Source organism: Alexandromys fortis, unplaced genomic scaffold (assembly GCF_014885135.2).
Source record: "Alexandromys fortis isolate MF-2015 unplaced genomic scaffold, M_Fortis_MF-2015_v1.1 scaffold_87, whole genome shotgun sequence".
NCBI classification, from domain to species: domain Eukaryota; kingdom Metazoa; phylum Chordata; class Mammalia; order Rodentia; family Cricetidae; genus Alexandromys; species Alexandromys fortis.
The window spans coordinates 537910-560061 of record NW_026067971.1 but is presented as its reverse complement, the minus strand read 5'-3'; the positions used below and the strand labels follow the sequence as shown (position 1 = coordinate 560061).

Sequence of the window (22152 nt, the reverse complement as noted above, 5' to 3'; positions counted from 1 at the left end):
TGATAAGGCCTCTCTTGGGTATATTCCCAAGAGTGGTATTGCTGGGTCCATGGGTATGTTGATCCCGAATTTCCTGAGAAACCTCCACACTGCTTTCCAGAGTGGTTGCACAAGTTTGCATTCCCACCAGCAATGGATGAGTGTACCCCTTTCTCCACAACTTGAAGACCTCTCTCTTCTCTCTCTCTTCTATGTTTTACTATATATAAATCTAACAAATAAAGCTTACCTGAAGATCAGAGTATGGAGCTAATGCCCTGGTTAGCCATAGAGGCCAGACAGTGGTGGCATACACCTTTAATCCCAGCAGTTGGGAGGCAGAGGTTGAGGAATCTCTATGAATTCAAGGCCACTCTGGGTTATACTAGACTAATTCTGATCCAGTCTCAAAGAGAAACAGAGCCAGGAGCTAGTGGCTCACACATTAATCCCAGTACTTGGGAGTCACACACCTTAATCCCAACATTAGGGAGATGGAGACAGGAAGGGCTATGGCTGGGCGGAGAGAGAAATATAAGGTAAGACAGGAGCTCAGAGCATTCAGTCTGAGGATTCAGAGAGACAGGATATTGCCCACTTCGGTCTAAGAATTCTGTAGAAAACTAATTAGAATTTGTGCAACAGTGACTCCTTTCTTGAAGCATGATTAATAAAAACTCAAAGACAGATATTTGGGTTCAACCTAAAGACCAGAAAAGCAAAGCACCCAGCCACTGACTCTTACCTCCACATCAGTCTGAAAATGGTGATCCTGCCTCCAGGAAACCTCAGAATGAGACTGAGACTGGGAGCTGTCTTCTCCCATTTTATAATCCTCTCCAGTTCTGGGATTAAGGGTGTGCACCACTACTGCCTGGTTTCCATGGCAAGCTAGTGTTGCTACTGGGATTAAAGGTGTGTGTCATTGTGGTTACTGGATTAAAGGTGGGTGTCATTGCTGCCTGGTCTATAAGGCTGGCCATTGTGGCTGTTGTACTTTTCTGATCCTCAGGCAAGCTTTATTTATTAAAATACAAATGAAATGCCACTACACTTTCTTCTTTGTGTCCAAAGAGAAATCATTATTGGGAAGTTTCTAACTAGGGCATTTGTAATATCTACTTATAGATACACATTGAAAGCAATATATAAACCTGGTGAGGTGGGCCAGTGCGGAAAGCATGTGTAAACAGAGACTACTTATTCATTTCATGGCTCTCCAGACCCAAATAATCACACAGAAACTGTATTAATAGCAACACTGTTTGGCCAATGACTCAGGCATATTTCTAACGAGCTCTTATATCTTAAACTAACCCATTTCTATTAATTTATGTATTGCCACAAGGCTGTGGCTTACCACTAAGATTCTGGCATCTCTTTCCCTTGGCAGTCACTTGGTGTCTCCCTGGCTCCACCTTCTTTCTCCCTGAATTCAGTTTTGCTTTCCTGCCTAGCTCTATTCTGCCCTGTCATAGGCCAAAAAAGTTTCTTTAACCAATGGTAATAAAACATATGCACAGCATCCAGAGGGAAATCCCACATCAAGCGTGTGTCCTGAAAGTCTGGTGACCTGTGCTCAACTTTAGGAACTCAGGTGACAGAAAGGGTAGAATTGACTTTGTAAAGCTGCCCTTTGACCTCCATGGGTGCACTGTGGCATGAACACACAACAGACATGTTAACAACAGCAGCAAAAACATAATAATGACAGAATTTGAGAATATGAACATACAACATTTAATTTGTAGTTCTGAAGTTTCTTATAAATAGTGTGATGAAATATTTCTCATTCTGACATTTGATTTTTCCACTCAACATTATATTTTTTGATTCATCTGTAAACATTACATGGGAAAAACTTATTTGGTGAAAGTTATGTATTTTGTTATGTGGATAAACTTCGTTCCTTCCGCTGATGTCATATGTCTTTTGTAAACACACCTGCATCCTGGTGTTGGCCTCTTTTAACATATTGAATTTCTTAAAGGTAGATGAGGATATAAGAGGCAGATCAAACAAGAGGGAGTAGAAGTGATTGATTGGTGGTCACATAAATCATCACTTCTCTGATCATCAGAGGAAATTAAGGTAAAAGACAATTCTGTGTGATTCCTATCACAGATGCCACAAAGTCTACTGATACTGAGCTTTAATAATCACCCATTAACACACTGTTGCCAAGAGTGCAGGGAAATAGGCCCTTGTGTAATTTACAGTTGGTACAAACCAACCTCCCAGAGAACTGTTTATACAAACACTCAGTAAACAATTCAAGTAGACCAGTTAAGGAAATAGATCTAAAACTCCAATGGTACCTGAAGAACAAAGGGAGACTAGGGGAAAGGAAACCGTGAAGTCACCTTGGCCGGTCTGTGGCCTGAATGAGTCTAATCCTTAAGTTCACTGCATCACCAGTCACCTGCCACTGCAGGAGAAAACTCCTCTGCATCTCTGCCAGGCTCAGCCCCACAGCAGGACTATGCTGGAGCACAGCAGCAGGTTTGGGTGTGGGCTGTAGGTGCCTGGAGAGCACTGTGCACTTGCTGCACAGAAGTAGGTGCCTGAGTCTCCAGGCTGAGAATCTCTGATGTGCAAGGAGAGCTGTTTATCACTTTTACTGAAGAAGACTGTGAATCGTCCATCTTCCTTTTTGTTCGACACTGAATTTATGGTTATCAAGAATCCAAGGCCTTCACCAGGGAACTGCCGGTACCATGGGAAGTAGTCAAATGCGCTGTTCTCATAAGTGCAGTTCAGAACTGAGGTCTCTCCTTCCCAGACTGACAGAAATTGGGGGCTTTGTTTCACCTGCTGCTGGTCGGATCTCCCCTTCTGCTGACCACTCACCCCTGTGTAAAGAAATAACAGATGGTATTGGGCTCCCAGATATGTATTTCCTGTTTATGGTTTTGACATTCCTGCTTTTGTCTGGTACCCCAACTTCTCATGCCTCCACATTAATCACACACACATCTTGGGGTTTCTCCATCATTACTCACATGCTAGGTGAAGGGTGAGGACTAAGAAAGATACTTTCTGGATCTTTTCCATTCTTCCTAGACTGGAGCTCGTGAGATCTCCAGTGGCCTTTTATCTCCCCACAGAATACTCAGTCTGCCTTCACGCGCACCTCAGTTCTTTCAACAGGCTCCACCCCTCAGAAACACTTTGTCTAACAGCTGTTTCTGACACAGGAAACACTTCCCCATTTGCTCAAATATGCTGAAAATACAGCCATTGAGAATCAGAAATCCCCTCCTCATAATTCTACCATTATACACTGTTGGTAAAAATTGTATGTTGATATAGCCACCAATAATATCAGTGTAGACATGCTTTACCCATAGATTAGTGTTGTGCCCAAACCTCATCAAAGATGGTTCTTCTCGCAGTTGATGGAAATTAACACAGACACTCACTGGACAATGCACATGGAGTGAGAATCACTGGGACATTCAGTCCTAAACGGGATGTCTTCATCAAAGTATTCCCCTCAAAGTTCAGGGACCTATTTAGAAGAGTAGGTGGAAAGATGAGCCCAAGGTGGTGAATGATTCCAAGGAACAGGGTCTTCCAGACACAACAGGACCAAGGCACAGATGAACTAGAGATTGTGGCAGAATGCACAAAACCTGCAAAGGTTCAAAATGGAAAAATCCAAGCACTGAGAAGGGGAAGTGAATGCTATTTGCAACTGATTGGGAAACTCAGTTTCCCCAAATAGAGGGTCACTAGGTATAATCAATCACATTCTATAGCAGGTCCCCAACCCTGAACTCCATACAAAATGGGCCTTTTTGCTTCATTTTTTTGCTATTTTTGTTCTTATTAGTTTTTTTTCTTTTTAAAAACTTTTGTTTTTGTTTTTTATTGGAGAGAGACCGAGGAAGAGATATCATGAAGTTGGGTAGGTGGAGAGCTGAAATAAGATCAAAATATATTTCATAAGAAAGTTTAAATAAAAGATTTTTTAAAGAAAGAAAGATAAGAAAGGAAGGATTGCCCATGATTCAGCTTTTCTACTTGTGGGTATTTATCCAACTCACTGAAGTCATCAAGCTAGAAAGATCCCTACATGTGCAAGCTTATAAGGAACCATTATATCCTGGGTCACAGCAAGACCATGATAGCCAATATGTAGAAACATCCTGGAACCACCTATCACCAGACAAATGATAAAAACATTGCATATAAAACGAGAGTATGCCCAGCCATGTCGAAGAACAAAATCATGTCATTAGTAGGAAAATGGATCGAACCAAAGGATATATTAATCAAAACAAAACTATCAAATTTTTTAAAAGAAAAAATATTATATATTTGTTCTTGTGTGAAAACTAGAGAAAAAAACTAGATGTGATGTGAAGATTACAAACAAGTTTGGTTGAAGAGGAAAGAGTAGTGCTATGTATTTGCTGAGTGCCTAAGTGCCTACCGTGTGGTCAGTGCTCGGGTGTCTTTCATGATACACACTGTTCTAATCTTCACTCTTGTCTCAGCACTCAAGAACAGAAAACTGGAACCTACTGAAGATGCCTGTGCCTCTAGACAAGATGATGAAGGAAAGGGTGTGAACGCCGATTCCCAATCCACTCAGAGAAGATACTGATGGAGCAGAGGATTGAGCTGGCTTCACATCATGAGCAGATTTTCCAGTAGATAGGATATATAACGTAGCTATAACGTAGTTCTAGGCACAGGTCATATCAGTGTGGCAGGAGATTGGACCAAGTGTGGCTGACAACCTTAGAAATGTACATTAGTGAAGGTGATGTGGCCCTAGCCTCTAAGAATAACATGGCTGTTCATAGTGTTCACTTGCAAATTCCTGCTTGTCAACCCTGTGGGCCTAGGATAAACAGGTATAACATAGGCAACAGAAAGATAAATACATGTATTTGTTATTCTCTAAATACATGTAAACATGTTAGGAGATAATATATTTTATGTAGTTTTAAAAATTAAATTGTATTTATATAACTTAACAATTTCCTCTCCTCCTTCCAATCTTGACTGGATTCCTGTTCTTCTTCACTCTCAAAATTCATGGCCCCTTTTAAAAATTATAGTTACACATATATGTACGAATAAATTTACAAATGCAACCTGATGAATACATAATCTCTGGCTCATTGCTGAGTACTTAGAAGAAACAAACTTTGTCGGCTCTGATGCAGCACTGCCCCTCTGTGGCCAAATGTGGAGGTCTTCACTCAACAGTTTCCTGAGCTTCCTAAAGGTTTCCGAGCAAACCCTGTGTTGAAAAGTCTTCCTCTGGCACCAGTATTCCTTTCCACAGAAAAGATTTTGTCCATGTTGAGGGCAGCTACAACACACTTTTTCTTCTGTACTGAGCTGTGCCTTGGGAGATCTGGAGTCCTGCTTAGAATGCGGGGCACCTGGGAAGAACAATGCTTCTGCAATGTGGTGTGCATCCCACACCTGAAGGGAGGACATTTTACAGAAAATAGTGGGCCCTCGGGCTGCATTTCCGCTTAGTAGATCCTTCTACAGTTGAAAGCCTAGTCATACAGAAAAGAATGTGGCCTCATGTAGACTTTAAATTGGATAATTGTTTGACCTTCTTCCCAATGCTTGATAAAATCATTATTTTACAGAACGTCAACATAATAGAGAAATAACTGGATTTGACTTGAATCATATATTCTTGACCCCTAATGTAGAGTTCTTTTCCATGTGATTATTAGTAAGCCACACTCACTGTTTTTCAGAATCTGCTAAAACATTTTGCCCATTTTCAAACTGGGTTCTTCTTCTTTTTTATCTAATAAATATTTTTACACATCCTGTTTGACAGTACATGTTTGAGCAATATTGTATTTTGAGTACTTTTCCCTTGTTGGTTGTTTTCTCAAAGACTTCCAAGCCTGTTCTTAGAGAATTTCAAAGCAGTGCTGACTGAAGTTAAGGACTGATCAATAAATGGAATGCAAAGGTACAATAATTTACTAGAAGATATGGTAGATTCAGTTTCTCACAGAAATCTACTATAAAATTCAATGGTATATCATGAGAACTCCCAGATTTTTTCTTTTATAAATTTAAGAACTGTCGACTTGTAGTTAAGAACATAGACTACAGGGAGGATGCTTTTGTGTGAGCTAATGAAGGAATACTAGAATAGGGAAAGGTAGGCTTTATTCTAATCTGAAACAAAGGAAAAGTGACAGAAATCCACAAAGGAAGCAAAAAGGATACCTGAAAAGATACAGATAAAAAACAGAGAAATGACTTTATAGAGAAGTCAGTCTAACATAGTGGGAACATGCAAACATCTTGCTCGAGGATTAGGGGCAAAGGAGAAGTAGCTTTCAAAAGGTAAACCATGCAAAATGCAGATGGGCATGCTTGTCCTCTGGATAAGCCCACAGCATTGCTAAGCCTTGAATAAGTTTTGTGAGCTTTTGTGAGGTAGTGACTCCTGTAGTTGACTGGTCAGTGGTAGGGAGTAATCTTGTCTTCTCATTCTGTCTTTTATGGTTTGATGTTGATACCGTGACAGTTTGCTTTCTCCTCACAGAGTGGTACAGGGATTGGGAATTCAAGAATAGGATGATCAGCAAGGACTGGAAGAGACATTGAAACCAACAGGCTACACAAATCATAACAGAGAATCACCAAAAAAAAAAAAAAACATGAAGAAAGGTCTTGTGAATCTTTCAAAACACTGCAACTCGGGCACTAAATGAAAGGATATGGAACAATATAAATTTAAGATTGAGAATTGTTTGAAATTTCATTTTATGTGGTTTTCCATGAGTATTGGGTCCCTTTAAACTGGAGTTACAGACAATTGTGACCTGGGAATTGAACTTGGGTCTTCTGTAAGAAGAGTCAGTGCTCTTAACCATTGAGCCATCTTTCCAGGTACATCTTCTGGAGCTTCTTTTAGTTCTTTGAGACTTTCTTACAATGTGTTTGATCACATTCACCTCCTGAACTCCTCCCAGATCTGTACCACTTTCCTATTCATCCAACCATACAAGCTTATGTCCTTTTTTTTTCAGCCATCAAGTCCAGTTTGTGCTTCCCAATAGTAAATGTGTGGCTTTCCACTGAAGTTTGGTCAACTTAGCAGGACATTTGCTCTTAAAAATGACTCTTCTCCTAGAAACTATCAAATGTCAACAACTCTTTGTTTACAGGTAGGCCTTTGTTCCCATTTTTTCCCTCTCTATGCTGGGATTTGATTTGGTTTAAGCTTGCACGGGGCATGTGCATGCTGTCATAATTAATATGAGTTCATATGTGCAGCTTCCCCATGTCCAGAGGACACCATTTCCCTGCATTTACCTACTGTCTTGGCTCTAGCAGTATTTCTACATCCTCTTTCTCAATGATTCCTAAACTTTGAGAGGAAGAAATATGATAAAGACATCCCATTTATAGCTGGACATTCCATAGTCACTTATTCTCTGCACCTTGACCAGTTAGTTGTGTTTTTCTGTGTTAACTGACATCTCCTACTACTAATAGAACCTTCTCTGATGAGGGCTGAGATATGCATTTATCTTTGGGTCTAATGATGTCATTAGAAGTTGGTTTAATGCTATGTTCCTATAGTGGTACAGTAACTGTAAGGTCTTCCCTAGTGCTCTGACCTGTCTAGCTACAGATTCTTGGCCCAACAATGGTGACAGGTACAGGTTTCATCTTGTGAAGTGAGATGTCAATCCAAGTGGAAAGTGATTGGTTACTCCTATGGTGTTTGTATCAGTATTGCTCCAGTGTAATTCTGAAACATTTTTGGTGAAAAAGACAAATGGCCTAAAGAGCAGATAAGCTGAATCCAGGACCTGGGAAGTAAAGTCGGCGGCAAAGAGGGAAAAGCCAGCAAAACTGAGTTAGAATAGAGCAAGGAAATTAAGAACCGGAACAAACAAAATAAGAAATGTTGAAAATGAAAAATACAATGTTTCAGAACACACAGTGAAAAGCATTATTAAACTATTCAACTAATAAAATGAATGAATGAAGGGACTATTACTGAGAATAAAAATGAGGAACAGAAGACAAAGGTGGTGAATATTGAATCCAAACATTATTAATAAAATAAAAAGAAAATAAATGAGCATGACCTCAATGCTCAAGACTGAGAAATTATGTAGAGATCAAATCCTCAAATTCATGGGGAAAAAGGAACTGAGGAAAACATTAATAACATAGAGACATTATTCAAAATATTACAGCAGAGATATTTTCAAATGTATATAAAGAAAGAAATATTTGAACACTAATGGTCCTTAGAACCCTAACTAGACATGACCAGAGAATAACCAGTCTATGAGATATTTTATTCAGGATGTCAAAAATACAAAGCAAAGAAACAGTGTGAAAGTCGTAAGGAAAAACCTCTATCTACAAAGACAGCAACATCAGAATAGCCTCAGACATTTCCCTTAGTTGTCCTCAAGCAGAAATGATGTTACCTAAGCACTGACAGTGGATAATGTTAACCATAATTGCTATACCCAGAAAATTGCCTTTTCAAATTGGTGGAGAAATAAAGTTACCAAAAAAAAAAAAAAACAAAACAAAACAAGCAACAACAAAGGCAGTTCATAGTCATCAAGCTAACACTGCAATAGACATTAAAGGGATAATATACACAGAGGAATGTCATTGTCTAGTGTGTTGGGTCCCTGGGTAAGGGTCTTGCACAAATCAGGACACAGGGAATGCAGAGTAGGAGTAAATGCATAACAAGCTTTATTTCGTATGGGTTTTTATACAGACTAAAAAGCATTATCTCACTCTGGAACACCCCCCCCACCCACATTTCATGAGAAACGCTTACCTCACCTTGCAAGAAACAACATCTCAATAAATAACAGTAATAAAAATGAAAAGAAGTCCATAGAAACAAGGCAAAAGTATACAGAAGCAAAGCACTTCCTTAATCTATATCTGGTAGACCGTGAAGAACTGAGCTCAAAGGCCACTTCCTTATCCAGGGTACAGATTCTGACAGAACCTTTGAGAAATGGGCCGAGAAAGTATGCTTTCCTCTGTGCTTGGTTTGCCAAGCAACCGTTTCCCAACTTCATTTCATCTGTCCCAGGAGGAGCCTGCACTCTAAGCCAGTTCTGTGTCTCCACAGAGGAGGAGAAAAGTTCCAACCTATGAGAGAAAGAGCAAAAGATTCCATGCTCTTTCCATTTTTTTCCAGGTCAAGCCCTCCCCCTCATGAACTATTGTGTAGAACTAGGCCCTAAATCCTAATATTTATAGGCAGCAAAAACCTTTACTCTTGAGCATTTCATGGACATTAAAATCCACATTGTACGAGATTCAAATACGTTTAAGGAACGGGAAAGTTCACACCCTCTACAGCAACTGTAAAGGAGCTACTGCCCTCACACTGTAATAGATCAAATATATGGTGCTCCCAAAGTGACTAGAGACAAAGAATTAGCTTTTATTATTTTGAAAGTTTCACAGAATGTGATATAATTGTACTCATCCCTCTCCTCCTGACTCTCCCAAGATTCATTACATTCATCCCCCTCCCCTACACAGCCTGCTTTGTGTCTTAAACAAAATAAAACAAAACAATCAAGAGTCCAAACAAACCCCTCTAAGACAAATTTATTATATGCAAATATGTTTAGATTTTTAGTTTTCCACTGGACTTTGCTCTATTTATCAGGGCTACACTCCTACAGAAAACGGTCTCTCCTTCTCCCTGAAGCTAACAATTGTTAACACCATCATGGCTGGTGGTGGAGCTGTGTGACCACCTCCCCTCTCAGGTTTGGAGCTTGGTCCTGGTTGGGCTTGCTTAGGTTTAGTGTGTGCTGTCACCACGCAGGGGTTCATACTTGCAGTTCCTAAAATACACTGTTTCTGTGTGGTCATCTACCACCTCTGGCTCTTACACAAAATCTGCCTCTGCTTCCACTATGATTCCTGAGCCTTGGAGAGGGGTTGTGGCAAATATTTTGCCTTTAGGGGTGAGACCTCTGCATTCTGTTACTCTGCTCACCTTGGCCAGTTGTGGGTCACTGTGTCAGTCACCATTCACTGAAATCAGAAGCTTCTCAGTTTCTCAAATAGAAGTCAGTTTTTAACTGTGTCCACTCAGCAAAGCAATAGTATTATGTTCTGCTCTAAGAGCTATAATCTGATTATCTATAGGTTCTTGGTCTGAGATGGTGCTAGGTATGAGTTTCATCGTATGAAGCAGTGAATATGTTTTTCCTTTTCCACTTTCCACACATCATTGCTAGAATTCGCTGTCCCCCTGCTTTTTTAAAACTTTTTTCCCATTCTGATTGATGTGAGAAAATTTTCAAAAACAGTTTTAATTTACATTTTTCTGATGGCAAAGAATATTGAACATGTATGTATTTTATAGTCATTTGTACTGCCCCTTTAGAGAACTCTCTGTTTAGTTCTATGCCCCACTTTCTCACTTGCTTCTTTGAATGTACTTTCTTTGTTTTGTAAATTTAATGTGTTGATGATTAGATGACACGGGTGTCAGGAATGAGTAGAGTCGGTAGAGTGAGTCTGGGGTCTGCCTAGAGAAGGGGTGAACAGTGAAGATGGACAGAGTTGAGGTTGGGGTGAGACCAGTCTCCCAGATTGAGGATGGGGCAAGTGTGCTCAGTGGGTCTGGAAGTGCTTATTTGAGAGAGTTGAATATTCCTACCTGAAGAGCAGTATGCCAAAAGATGTGCAGGAAGGCAGGTGGGTTAGACACCATGTGTACCTTAGCAGGGAGTGGAATTTTTTGGTGCTGTTGGTCTACTGCTCCTCCCAACAGAGGACTGGTCCTTGGGCTGCAGAGATGTGTCGGATGGTGTTGCAAATCTGGTGTCTGAGTAAAGGTGAACCTAAGGGTGTACCGTTGGATGGGTAGGGCTGGCAAGATTGGTAGAGCTAAGTTGGGAGGAGTCTAGGAACCTCAGCTAGGGATGGAAGTTATGGTTTCTTGGTCATAGAGGATGAGGCTAACAGCATGGGCTGGACCTCCCATGAAAAGGGGCACAGGAAGGCAGCCAAATAATTAGTCTCAAAGCTAGGGGCATAGATCAGTGACAGAATGATTTCCTGTGTTGAATCCTAAATAAATAAAATGCTATGCATTAGAAAAATCCAATAATTCTATATCTACCTAATAACACTTTTACAAAAACATAAAGCCCAAACTGACTGGGCTTCAAAAAAGAACATTAAACAATAGTAGTTGGAGACTTCAGTAGCTTACTGGTCAAAATGAGTAAGAACAATGAAAAGAGTAACAAAAGGAAAATAGACTCTAATAACGCTATAAAACAAGGAGAACTCACAGCCAGCCAGCCAGCCAGCCAGCCAGCCAGCCAGCCAGCCAGCCAGCCAGCCAAGGCCGTATTCGTAAACATACAGAGACCACTCTTCAGAATGGGCAGGTTCCCAGTACAGAGAAACTCCACAGATATAAACAGGTCTGAGGCAGATGAGGGGGAAATGCACCTTTAAGTGTTACTCAACAGCACAGGAACATTTGGAGACAATTTCCTACTGCATCAGTAGGTCAGATGCATGTGTCCACCCTTGCTGTGGCCCACTGTGGTCAGGACTGAATGTGCTTGAGACACAACTGAGCTGCATCCCTGTCCACAGCCATTTTATGTGGATGGCTGCCTTTTGCCTTTTTTTTTTTTTAAAGTTAGGGTCATTTATTGGGGCAGATGGGAAATGGGGGACAGTCTTCAGGGTTTGAGAAAAAGCTTAGCGCAGAGAAGCCCATCCTGGGAGAAAGAACAGACCGCCAGCTTGCCAGCTTGTGAGGTTGTTAGGGGGTTCCCAGGGGAATGGTGAAGGAAAGGTAGTCCCCAAGAGCACCCCAGCGGGGCCGGTAGATCTGGAAGATGGTGATCCAGGTGGTGAGAACAATTACCCAGAAGAGGAAGCCCACAGCTGAGCGCCAAACATAGCCTTTGATTTGGCTCTGCTCTGTGTAGGCTGGGGCGAGGAAGGCCTCTCTGAAGAACCAGAAAATGTTGACCAACCAAAGAAAAGGCAGGAATGCAAAATCACCAAGATAGTACTTCCGGCACAGATTCAACTTCTCCTCATTGGACACCCGCTCCAAGTTCATAGCTGCGCTGGAGCCCGGTGGTCCTAAGGGTCTGCAGACCGAGACCCAAACGACAGGCGCGAGATCACGAACTACCTCGCCCCAGTGGAGTTTATCCCTTCTGCTGGGATTCCTTCGTTGTTTTTAACTATGGCCGTTTGCAGNACTAGAGAGATGTTCTGTTGTGATTTCTGGGTGTCTTGTGTCTGGGAAAGGCCACACCCATCCAGCTGAAGGTTTGTGTGCTGGCTGCAGGTGTGAGTGGAGCACTGAGTATCTATCGCACAAAAATAAGTGCCTGTGTCTGTGGTCGGGCAGGAGGAAATGTACAAAGAGCTGCGATATTCGTTAGCTACTGTCGTGGACGTCAGTCTTCCACTCTGCTTTGTTCCAGAAGGATTGTAAATCAGGCTGATGAGGTGTCCCCCAGGACTTTGGTGAAACCACTGCATTTGGGTTGCCACGGTGGAAAAGTTGCACTGCAGCTCTGCACTCTCTCCCTCCTGCAGAACCGAGGACTCAGGACTCTGCTTCACTTGCTGCCCTTTCACCCCTGATTAGAAACAGAGAAAGAGACACAGATGGAGATCACTGAGCATCCACAGAACCCTGAACCCTGCCCCCAATATCCTCTGGGAAGGTGGGAGCTCTGCAGGACGCCTTGAGCTGCTTTCCCACCCACCATGTGCTGAACAGAATCCTCTCTGTCCCCTGAATGTGGATAGCCACACTCACAGCAAATCTGGGTGCACAGCAGCCCTAGCAGAAAGCACAGCTGCCTCTTCATCGTCCTTGTCTGGATGCTGGAGACAGAAGCAAGTAACCAACCCCTGGGCTGTGGTGTCAGGATGGCTGTTGAAGTGTCCCTCCTCCTGTAACCAGTCAGCTCCACCCAGCAACCCTGCCAGGTCAAACTCTGCTGAGTTCCCTCCCAGCCTTATGAGCTCAAAGCTCCTCCTAAACCAGACCTGAATGAGAGTCTGCATGGAGTGCAGTGGATGGAGATGGCCCTTCTTTGATGACATTGGTGTTGTAAAACATGTGAGGGATCCCTGAGGAATAAGGGACCAGTTTCTCAAAGAAGAAAATGTCTCAACTGGGGTATGGTATATAAAAACAGCTAATTATTATAGCCAGAAATTAGACAATGCTTTGACTAAAATATTTTTATTGATCTTTGAATTAATTTAAAGGAGATGTTCTAATCATACAGCATAACAAGATAATAATTATTATGTAATTTGGATTTAATGATCTCCTTTTCTTTGGATAGATAAAAATGTGTGCATTTGGACACTCCTGTTACAATCAAAGACCCATAAGGAGAAGGTGGGGTGACAAAAACAAATCAAAGTTGATGAGTTCCAGAGTGACAGGGGCAGGAGGGCCGGTATGCCACGGCACATGGTGACTGCAGGGACAATGCCCTGTGTGTTTGTAATAGAGAAAGGCATTGTAGAGTTTTACAGATCATGTCAAATCCTTGATAGTGCCCGAGACTGGGACCCTCTTCTCTTACTCTGCAAGTCCCACGTGGTTTGTGTACAGTTCTGCAGTTGTGACTCAGGGCAGAGGAACACCCAGCTCCCTCCATTCCATTGTCAGAGGACCCTCTGGTAGGAGTTTCCATCCTTCCTTCCTCAGCCTGAAAGCCTTCCATGCCCTAGACAGGCTGGCTTCCTGGTGTGAGCTTCAGGAAGCACTGGAAGCTTGGGTGAAGGTGTTGTACATGCAGGAAAGGACCATGAGAGATGAATAGCTGCCCCTCAGTTCCAGAGCAGCTGCTGCAAATACACAGATGCAGCCATCAGGCTAGGGCACCACCTGGGCTCTGCAGCATCCTGCAGCTTCAGTGCTGTGTGGGGAACTCAGTCAACAGGAAAGTCTCTGTTCAGAGCGAGGCAGCACAGTGTTTCTTCTGTGAAGATAGACAAAAGCACAGTGACGCTCACAGAGCACTCTAAGCTTCAGGATGGACAGCAAGGTCACCATGTGAGCAAGAAGCAGCTCACTCTTTCCTGGGAGATCTCCAGAAAACAAATATAACCAGGACACCAAGAGAAGTGTACAGAGGTTGCTCTGAGCTTAAGGACACTTAGATATCTTCATCATAGGGAGATCAAAGGGCCTGGCAGGAAGAGCCATTCTTGGCCATCAGCTTTCCTCTGGCATTTGAGAGTCTTCCCTCATCATTATCTAAAATACGCTGAGTCAAGAGACTCTTGCTATAGCAGTAGAGGAAGAAGCATTTTGCATCTTTGCTCTATTCTACAGAAAAGTCATTTGCTATTTGGAAACAGTGTCCCCTGTGGGCAGATTTACAAAATAGGAAGTTTAGAATTGTGTTGTGATTGTTGTGGTCTGGTTAGTCTTGTCAACATGACACAAACTAGAGTCACCTGGGAATAGAAAACCTCAACACAAAAGTTGCCTCCATCAGGTTGGCCTGCGTGCATTCTGTGGGGCCTTATCTTGATTAACGGTTAATGTGTGTGTGTGTGGGGGGTCCCTCACTGTGAGTCTTGCCATCCTGAACTGCATAAGACAGTATGCTGAGCAAACCATAGGAAGCCAGCCAATAAACATCATTTCTTCATGGTTCTTCTCCCATTTCTGCCTGGATTCCATGCCCAGACTTTCCTCAATGACTGACTACAGACTGTAAGTTGAAATAAACGCTTTCCTTTTCAAGTTTCTTTGGTCAATGTTTTATTTTTAACAACATGGAAAGTAAATGAAACAGAAAATTGGTGCCCATTCTGATGGATATGACCATGTGGTGTTTTATACTTTATTGGATTCTTTTTTTTCTTTTTCTTTTTTTATTTTTGAGACAGGGTTTCTCTGTAGCTTTTGGTTCCTGTCCTGGAGCTAGCTCTTGTAGACCAGGCTGGCCTCGAACTCACAGAGATCCACCTGCCCCTGCCTCCCGAGTGCTGGGATTAAAGGCATGTGCCACCACCGCCCAGGTGTTTTATACTTTAAAGTATGTTTTATATTTGAAAAGTAGAGGATTTGGATCGTTTTGGCCATGGTTAATGAGATGTTGAGGGAGTTTGAATGATAAGAATACTAACAATGGATGCCCTGTTTGCAGAGTTTCAGAGGGATGCTTGAGAGTCCCCCACAAACTCTGTTTGGAATATTTGTGTGATATTTTGAGTTAAGAATCCGTAGTTTCTGGTCAATTAGGACTGAACAATCAGCTTTGATTGACAAGAGACCAACACCTCTGAAGTGAAACTTTTGCTTTACTGAGATAGTTTATGCTAGTGAGGTGAATCTGAAGAATTATCTATGAATTATAAGATACCAGTATCATTAAGATGAAATCTAAGAGGTATTTAATCAGTGTTTACACACAGATGTGGTCTAGAGGGGACAAAAACTGTATCTTAAGATGGCAACCAAATTTGGTCAGTAATAAATAAATGTCTTTCAAGAAAAACATAATGACTGAAGAGGTCATATAGAGAGAACTGGAGGCTTGTGGTCTTGAGGTAAGAACAGAATCTCTGAAGATAATGTCAGAGGCTATTAATAAAGGTAAAGCCTCAGTTGTAGTACAGACCCCAGTGTGATAAAGATGTCATGACTTCTGTGGATGATCACCAAGACTGTAGTAATTATGGAGTGGAGATTGCCTAAGCATGGGAGAGAAGCTATGTGTGCCTTGGATTGAAGAGCCAGGTAAATTGAACCGTCCAAGCCTCTGGAACCCTGAAGATCATGAGTGAGCTCTAGAGACTGGAGACTGAGTGATATTATCTGATTTGCACTGGAGAATGGTGGGTTTGCTTTGCTCTGACTGTAACTGTGCCTTTATTTTTGAAATTATATATATATATATCTTTTGAATCTGAAAGAGGGTTTGGGTATTTTAAAGAGATTGAACTTTTAAAGTGTTCAACTATTTTAAAAACTGTAAGACTTTTAAAGTTCGCCATGCTTTATATCATGATATTAACATGAGATCTTAGAAATAACAAGAAAGGAAGGTTTTTTTTTAATAATGATGTCTGGGTGTCAAGTTGATAAAGGATAAATTCTATGGTTGATTTTGTCATCTTGATACAAATGAGAGTCACCTGGGATGAGGGAACCCCAATTAAGTATTTTTTCCTTCAGATTTTCCTGTGGGAATGTCTCTGAAGGTGCTTTCTTGATTATTGATTGATCTGGAACTTCCCAGCTCACTGTGGACAATTCCACTACTTGACAGTTCCATGGTCCTGGCTTGTATGAGAAGGCAAGTTGAGAAAGCCACAAGAAGCAAACCAGAAAGCAGCATTCCTCCCTGGTTCTGCTAAATTTTTAAAATTTTACATCCTGACTACAGCCTCTCCTCCCTCTACTTCTCACAATCTCTCTTCCATTCTCCCCTCCATCCCCCCAATGCACCCCTCCTCTGTATTTACTCAGAAAGGGCCACACTTCCCATGGGCATCAGCAAATCATGGCCTATTAAGCTGCCATAAGACCAAGTGCCTCCTCCTGTATTCAGTCTGGGCAAGGCAGTTCAGCATGAGGAATAGGTCCCCAAGAGTCAGCAAAAGCACCAGGGGCAGCCCTGCTTTTATTATCAGGAGTTCTACAAATATACCAAGCTACATATACGCAGAGGGCCAATGTCAATCCCAGGCAGGCTTCATTGTTGTAGAATATTAGTTTAAGACGTGTTACATTTGTTTGTAGTGTGGAACAATTGTTTATTGCAGCAAAGATGCATTGTATTTGCTTAACTCTAAGTCTGTGTTACTTTGCCTATCTAAAACACCTGATTGTCCTAATAAAGAGCTGGAAATTCAATAGTTAAGCAGGAGAGAGAAATGGGTAGGGCTGTCAGGAAGAGAGAATAAGTAAGAAAATAAAGCCAGGCTAGAAAAAAATAGAGGAATGAAGAGGAAGAAAAGGAGAAGGGGAGGAAGATATGGTCAGTTATCCAGCCACACAGCCAGCCATGGGGTAAGAAGCAAAGAAAGTTTATAGAATAAAGAAAGATAAAAAGCCTAGAGGCAAAACATAGTTAAAGAGAAACAGGACAATTTACATTAGAGAAGCTGTCTAGAAACAAACCAAGTTAAGGCGAGGCATTCATAAGAAAGAATAAGTTTCTGTGCATATTTGGGAGCTGGGTGGAATGTAGAAAAAAAATAAAATCTCAACTACATTTTGGTGTACCAACATGAGGCCCATTCTTTCATCACTCAGCAGTCCCATAAAAACACTAAACTGGAGACCATAATATATACTCAGAAGACCCATTCAGTCCTGAACACGCACACTTCTCATGACTGATAAAGAAAGACATTCAACATGAGTGAATAAGGTTTCAGCCCTCCAGTGCTGTCCCAGGCCCCGCCTCTCCCCGTCTGTGGAGTCTCTCTGCAGAGCCTCTCTCTGGTTGAGGTTTTTATGGGGCTCCTGTAGACTCCTCTGCCACTGTGCCCTCTCTCATAGCACAGAAATACACTGCTGAGTCCTCGATCTGTGTGGCAGTGATGATGAGTCCAATGGAACTTTGTGAACGCTGGAAGTTCAGAGAATAACGACCCTCTGTTGCATTTTCATTGTAAGACTCCTGCCGAATAAGGAAAACCATTCCCCCATTTGTTGTTTGCTTGTACCAGAACAAGTAGTAAGTACTTTCCCGAGTTTCATACACACAATCCAATGTCACAGTCTTCTCCTCCATCACAGAAATTGAAGTCTGAGCCTGAGTTACCTTCTGGGCCGTGCTGGTTGCTGATGGAGAGAGCACAGAGACATCAGCCTTAACTGTAGCAACGGGAGTCTAAAGGATGAAGCAGTTTATGAGCCAGAATTCTGGTGATCCCTCCCTTCTTAGCCTCGGCAGAGGACAATGACCTCTTCTCCCTATGACCTTGAGGGATAAGGGATAAGGATCCAGTGCTGGGGAACATGCTTACCCAAACAAATGAAGCTGACGATTGCTCCCAGCAGGCTAAGACTCAGCATATTGTTAGCTCTTGTCTTGGCTGTAACTTTCTGTGTTCTGTCTTAACCCAGATCTTAATCTGTACCTTGTGCTCAAGAGGAACAAGTGCAGATGCAGATACTAATCTACAAGTTGCCACCACCTCAACAGGAAATGCAGTTGGCAGTTATGGGTCAGGTTTAATTGTGTCCCGTCACACCTTCCTGTATGGGCGTGAGAGAATGCCAGAGTGTCTTGAGGAACTGTTGGTCTCATATAACGTGCTGGGAGCCATCAGAACTAACATGGGCTTTCAGATCATTCTCTTTTGATGGAGAATATAGGACATGCGATTTATTATGAAGTCTAGTAATACGTTGATGGCACAGCCATGCTCCTTTTGGTCTTATTGATACATCCTTTCTCCTAGAGAAAAGAGATGGTTGACAATTTAACATGAATGAAGAACTACACTTCAGTCTTTCTTTCTACATTTCTAATAGAGATTTGGAAAATTTATATAAGAAATAAGTTTTTCTTAATGAAAACTTTGACATCATGTCCTCTAAGAAACAAAATCTGTTATATGTGTGACATGTCAAATTACACATGGAAAGAAAACTCAAACACACAGACACACATAAGCACACACAGACACACAATCTGTTTGTCTTTCTATCTATGTGTGTGTGTTTCATGCAAGAATGAACAAAAGTAAATTCACAAAATTTTATTGAATGACAAGGTGGCATGACTTTCTCACATTCAAAGACTCCTAAAACCTCCATCTCTCATAAAATCATACACTGGCCATTTTCCTTCTCTGTGCTGGTTTCCTTTTTTCCATGCTGGTATCCCTTTCTGTAGACAGGTGTAGTAAAGCCTGTTTCATTCTAGTAAAGTGGAAGTAGTATATTTTCTATATTCGCCTCTAAGATCTGCGACCTCACCAGCCCCGGGTAGTTGGCTAAGTTTCTAGTACCAGGCACAATTCCCTTAATGTTGCTCAGGTCTTAAGTACCTTTAAAGAGCTGTTGGTTACCATCAAGGTTTGAATACTGCAGTCACAAGATAGGGCTGTCTTACCATGCTGCTTATTGCTGTGTTCACGGTGTACAGCTGGATGGAGCTACTGGTAGCTTTCTTCTCTTAGCAGCTTACATAACTCCTTCTGGTACCATGATTGGTAAGCTGTGGGAGGCAGACTCTCAGGGTAGATCCATTTGAATCTTTGGAGTCCTGTGTCCAAAGTGAAGATCACCTATAAGGACTCACCTTCCATCTCTGAGAGGTAACTAAGAGCAACAGCAATAGTCTATATTACTTTGAAAGTCACAGTACTGAAGTTTTTGTTAGTCTATGGCTCTTATAGAGAGTATTGTCAGCCCAAGTGGCATAATTTCATTATATGTATATAATATAATATATAATTATATATTTTCAATATATATGGACTATATATAAATNTTATATCTTTTCAATATATATGGACTATATATAAATATTGAAATTATGCCAGTTGGGTTGACACTGTATATTCAATATATATTACATATTTAATATGTATTCTGTTACTGCTCATCAAAAAAACTTCTTTTTGCAGTAATGGAGGTTCTTACAGAAAAACGTAACTGGCACCAAATCATTCATGAGAGTTTTAAAAATAAAATTTGTCCTGAGGTAGGTTGATTCCCAATATTCCGAGAAAGCGCCATGCTGATTTCCAAAGTGGTTGTACAAGTTTGCATTCCCACCAACAATGCATGAGTGTTCCCTTTACTCCACATCCTCTCCAGCATAAGCTATCATTGGTGTTTTTGATCTTAGCCATTCTGACAGGTATAAGATGGTATCTCAGAGTTGTTTTGATTTGCATTTCCCTGATGGCTAAAGATGTTAAACATTTCCTTAAGTATCTTTTGGCCATTTGAGATTTTTCTGTTGAAAATTCTCTGTTTAGTACCCCATTTTTTAAATTGGGCTACTTAGAATTTTAATGTCTAATTTCTTGAGTTCTTTATATATTTTGTAGATCAGTCCTTTGTCTGATGTAAGGTTGGTGAAAATCTTTTCCCATTCAGTGGGTTGCCTTTCTGTCTTATTGACTGTGTCTTTGCTTTACAGAAGCTTCTCAGTTTCAGGAGTTTCCATTTATTTATTGTTTCCCTCAGTGTCTGTGCTACTGGGGCTATATTTAGGAAGTGGTCTCTTGTGCCCATGCATTGAAGACTATTTTTCACTTTCTCTTCTATCAGGTTCAGTGTGGTGGGATTTATCTTGAGGGATTATTTGTAATAGCCAGAACCTGGAAACAAACTAGATGTCCCTCAGCCGAAGAACTGATAAAGAAAATGTGACACATTTACACATTAGAGTACTATTTAGTGGGAAAAAAACAACTACATCTTGAATTTTGCAGGCAAATGGATGGAATTAGAAAGCACTATCCTTAGTGAGGTAACCCCGGCCCAAAAAGATGAATATGGTATGTACTCACTCATAAGTGGATACTTGCTATAAACAAAGGACATTGAGCCTATAGTCCATGATCCTAGGGTTAATCTGAAAACAGCAACAAATGAAGTTATGCAACTAATAGTGGACAAAAGATCTGAGCAGAACAGAGAAGATACACACACACCAAGGAGCAGATGAGGACTACTCAGTGTCATTAGCCGTTGGTGGGATGCAAAAGAAAACTGTCCTTAGACACCGGCTCACTCACAATGTCAAAGACGGAAGTGCTGACGAGGATGTACGTAAAGGGACTTGGGGATGCTGATGGGGGTGTAAATAAGTAGAGCCACTGTGGAGTGCTTGTGAAATGCTCCAGAAAATCAAAGGCAGAACCACTGTTTATCGTACTTCTGTGAGCACACTCAGAGAAGGTGAAATTGGCACACATTAGTTGTACACACGTGTGCACATGCTCATGCACACATTTATGTTTATGTGACTCTATTCACAGCAGTTCAGATATGAAGTCAGTTTAGGTTACCATCAGCAAAGGGATGGATAAAATGTAGCATAAACACAAAGAAAACTATTCAACCAAAAAGACCAATAAAACTGTCATTTTTCAGCAAAACTGTTGGACCTGGAGGGCATTAAGTAAAAGAAGCCAGACTCTCCTCCCCAACCTGCTACATCAATAACCCTACAAGGTCCTATGTTCTTCTTTCTGGTTGCTAAAAAGAAGTTCACCTAAAAGCCTAGAGGGCATGGTAAGGGTCCACAAAGAGGAGACCAGTCCATTCTGTGTGCTTGTAGAGGACCATCTCTCTAAATCTTAACAACACATTAACATTCTAATGAAACAAACATTATTGGAAAAACATCTTATGTGGGTTTTTTTTTCTACTTGACACACACTAGAGTTACCTGGAAAGAGGGATCCTCAATTGAAAAATTGCTTCCACCAGACTGGCCTGTAACCGAGTGTGTGGGACCTCTTGAATATTGATTGATGTGGGATGGACAAGCTCTGTGGGGGTACCACCTCTTGGAAGGGTTCCTAGGTTGTGTGTCAATGTGATAGATGAGCACGCTCATCAGACGGAGGGATAAACATTAGTTCTTAAGAATGAATGCAGTGATGATGGCAAGGACAGATGATCTTGTCACAGCACACAGACTTCCAGTCACCTGGATCCCGTTTGCCCCTTCCTAGCCCCGATTTTCCTCATCTGGGGTGCTGCTCATGTTCTCCAGACTTGATTTCATTTCTTACTATTAAAGGAACTTGTTCTTCTTACATGTCTCCTCACAGCAGTTTCAGTCTTCTCCCTTCCATAGGGCTCATCAGAACGTGGCCGCAAGGGACAAGCTTCCCCACAGGGATGGGGAACTGACTTTTGTATAGATTTTCATTTTCCCTGAAAATCACAGAACTCTTAAAGGCAGAATATGATTCAGATGTTTAGTTCTGTTCTTCTGAGACCCAGATCTTGGCCTCCCTACTGTGCAATGGCTTCAATTCCCAACTATAAAAGGAGAGGCTTAATTAAAGTGTTTAGAAGCTTCTCAGTCTAATGTCAGATCCATGCTCATGTCTTGGAACTGGAGAGATATAAGAATGATTTTGGCCTCTCAAGGAGCTAACTAAACCTTAGGACAGGACAAGGGACAGATGGCTTTTTCTTCATCC

General features: G+C 41.5%; 2 protein-coding genes and 2 gene segments (V, D, J or C); all 4 read right to left on the bottom strand.

The window, feature by feature from the left end:
* The window catches only part of LOC126509694 (M1-specific T cell receptor alpha chain-like), a 499818-nt gene extending 496785 nt beyond the window's left edge, over window positions 1-3033 (bottom strand). The window contains exons 1-2 of the mRNA XM_050155766.1: window positions 2982-3033; window positions 2516-2831 (exon numbers count right to left, since the gene is read on the bottom strand). Coding sequence (XP_050011723.1) covers window positions 2516-2831; window positions 2982-3033 — 368 coding nt within the window. The remainder of the gene's footprint in view (window positions 1-2515; window positions 2832-2981) is intronic.
* Window positions 3034-11649: 8616 nt separating this feature from the next.
* Window positions 11650-12227, bottom strand: LOC126509705 (gamma-secretase subunit PEN-2). The gene has a single exon (XM_050155768.1). It carries the CDS (start codon window positions 12086-12088, stop codon window positions 11783-11785), a length of 306 nt encoding a protein of 101 aa, XP_050011725.1. The 5' UTR covers window positions 12089-12227; the 3' UTR covers window positions 11650-11782.
* Window positions 12160-12854, bottom strand: LOC126509653 (T cell receptor alpha variable 22-like). The segment is given in 2 exon segments: window positions 12160-12620; window positions 12803-12854. Coding segments are annotated over 2 exon segments (513 nt in total).
* Window positions 12855-17480: 4626 nt separating this feature from the next.
* On the bottom strand, window positions 17481-18086 carry LOC126509652 (T cell receptor alpha variable 19-like). The segment is given in 2 exon segments: window positions 17481-17812; window positions 17998-18086. Coding segments are annotated over 2 exon segments (381 nt in total).
* Window positions 18087-22152: the final 4066 nt, after the last annotated feature.

Bases quoted from the DNA above. Each gene is read 5' to 3' on its own strand.
- LOC126509705 (XM_050155768.1), bottom strand. From the start codon at position 12,088: ATGAACTTGGAGCGGGTGTCCAATGAGGAGAAGTTGAATCTGTGCCGG.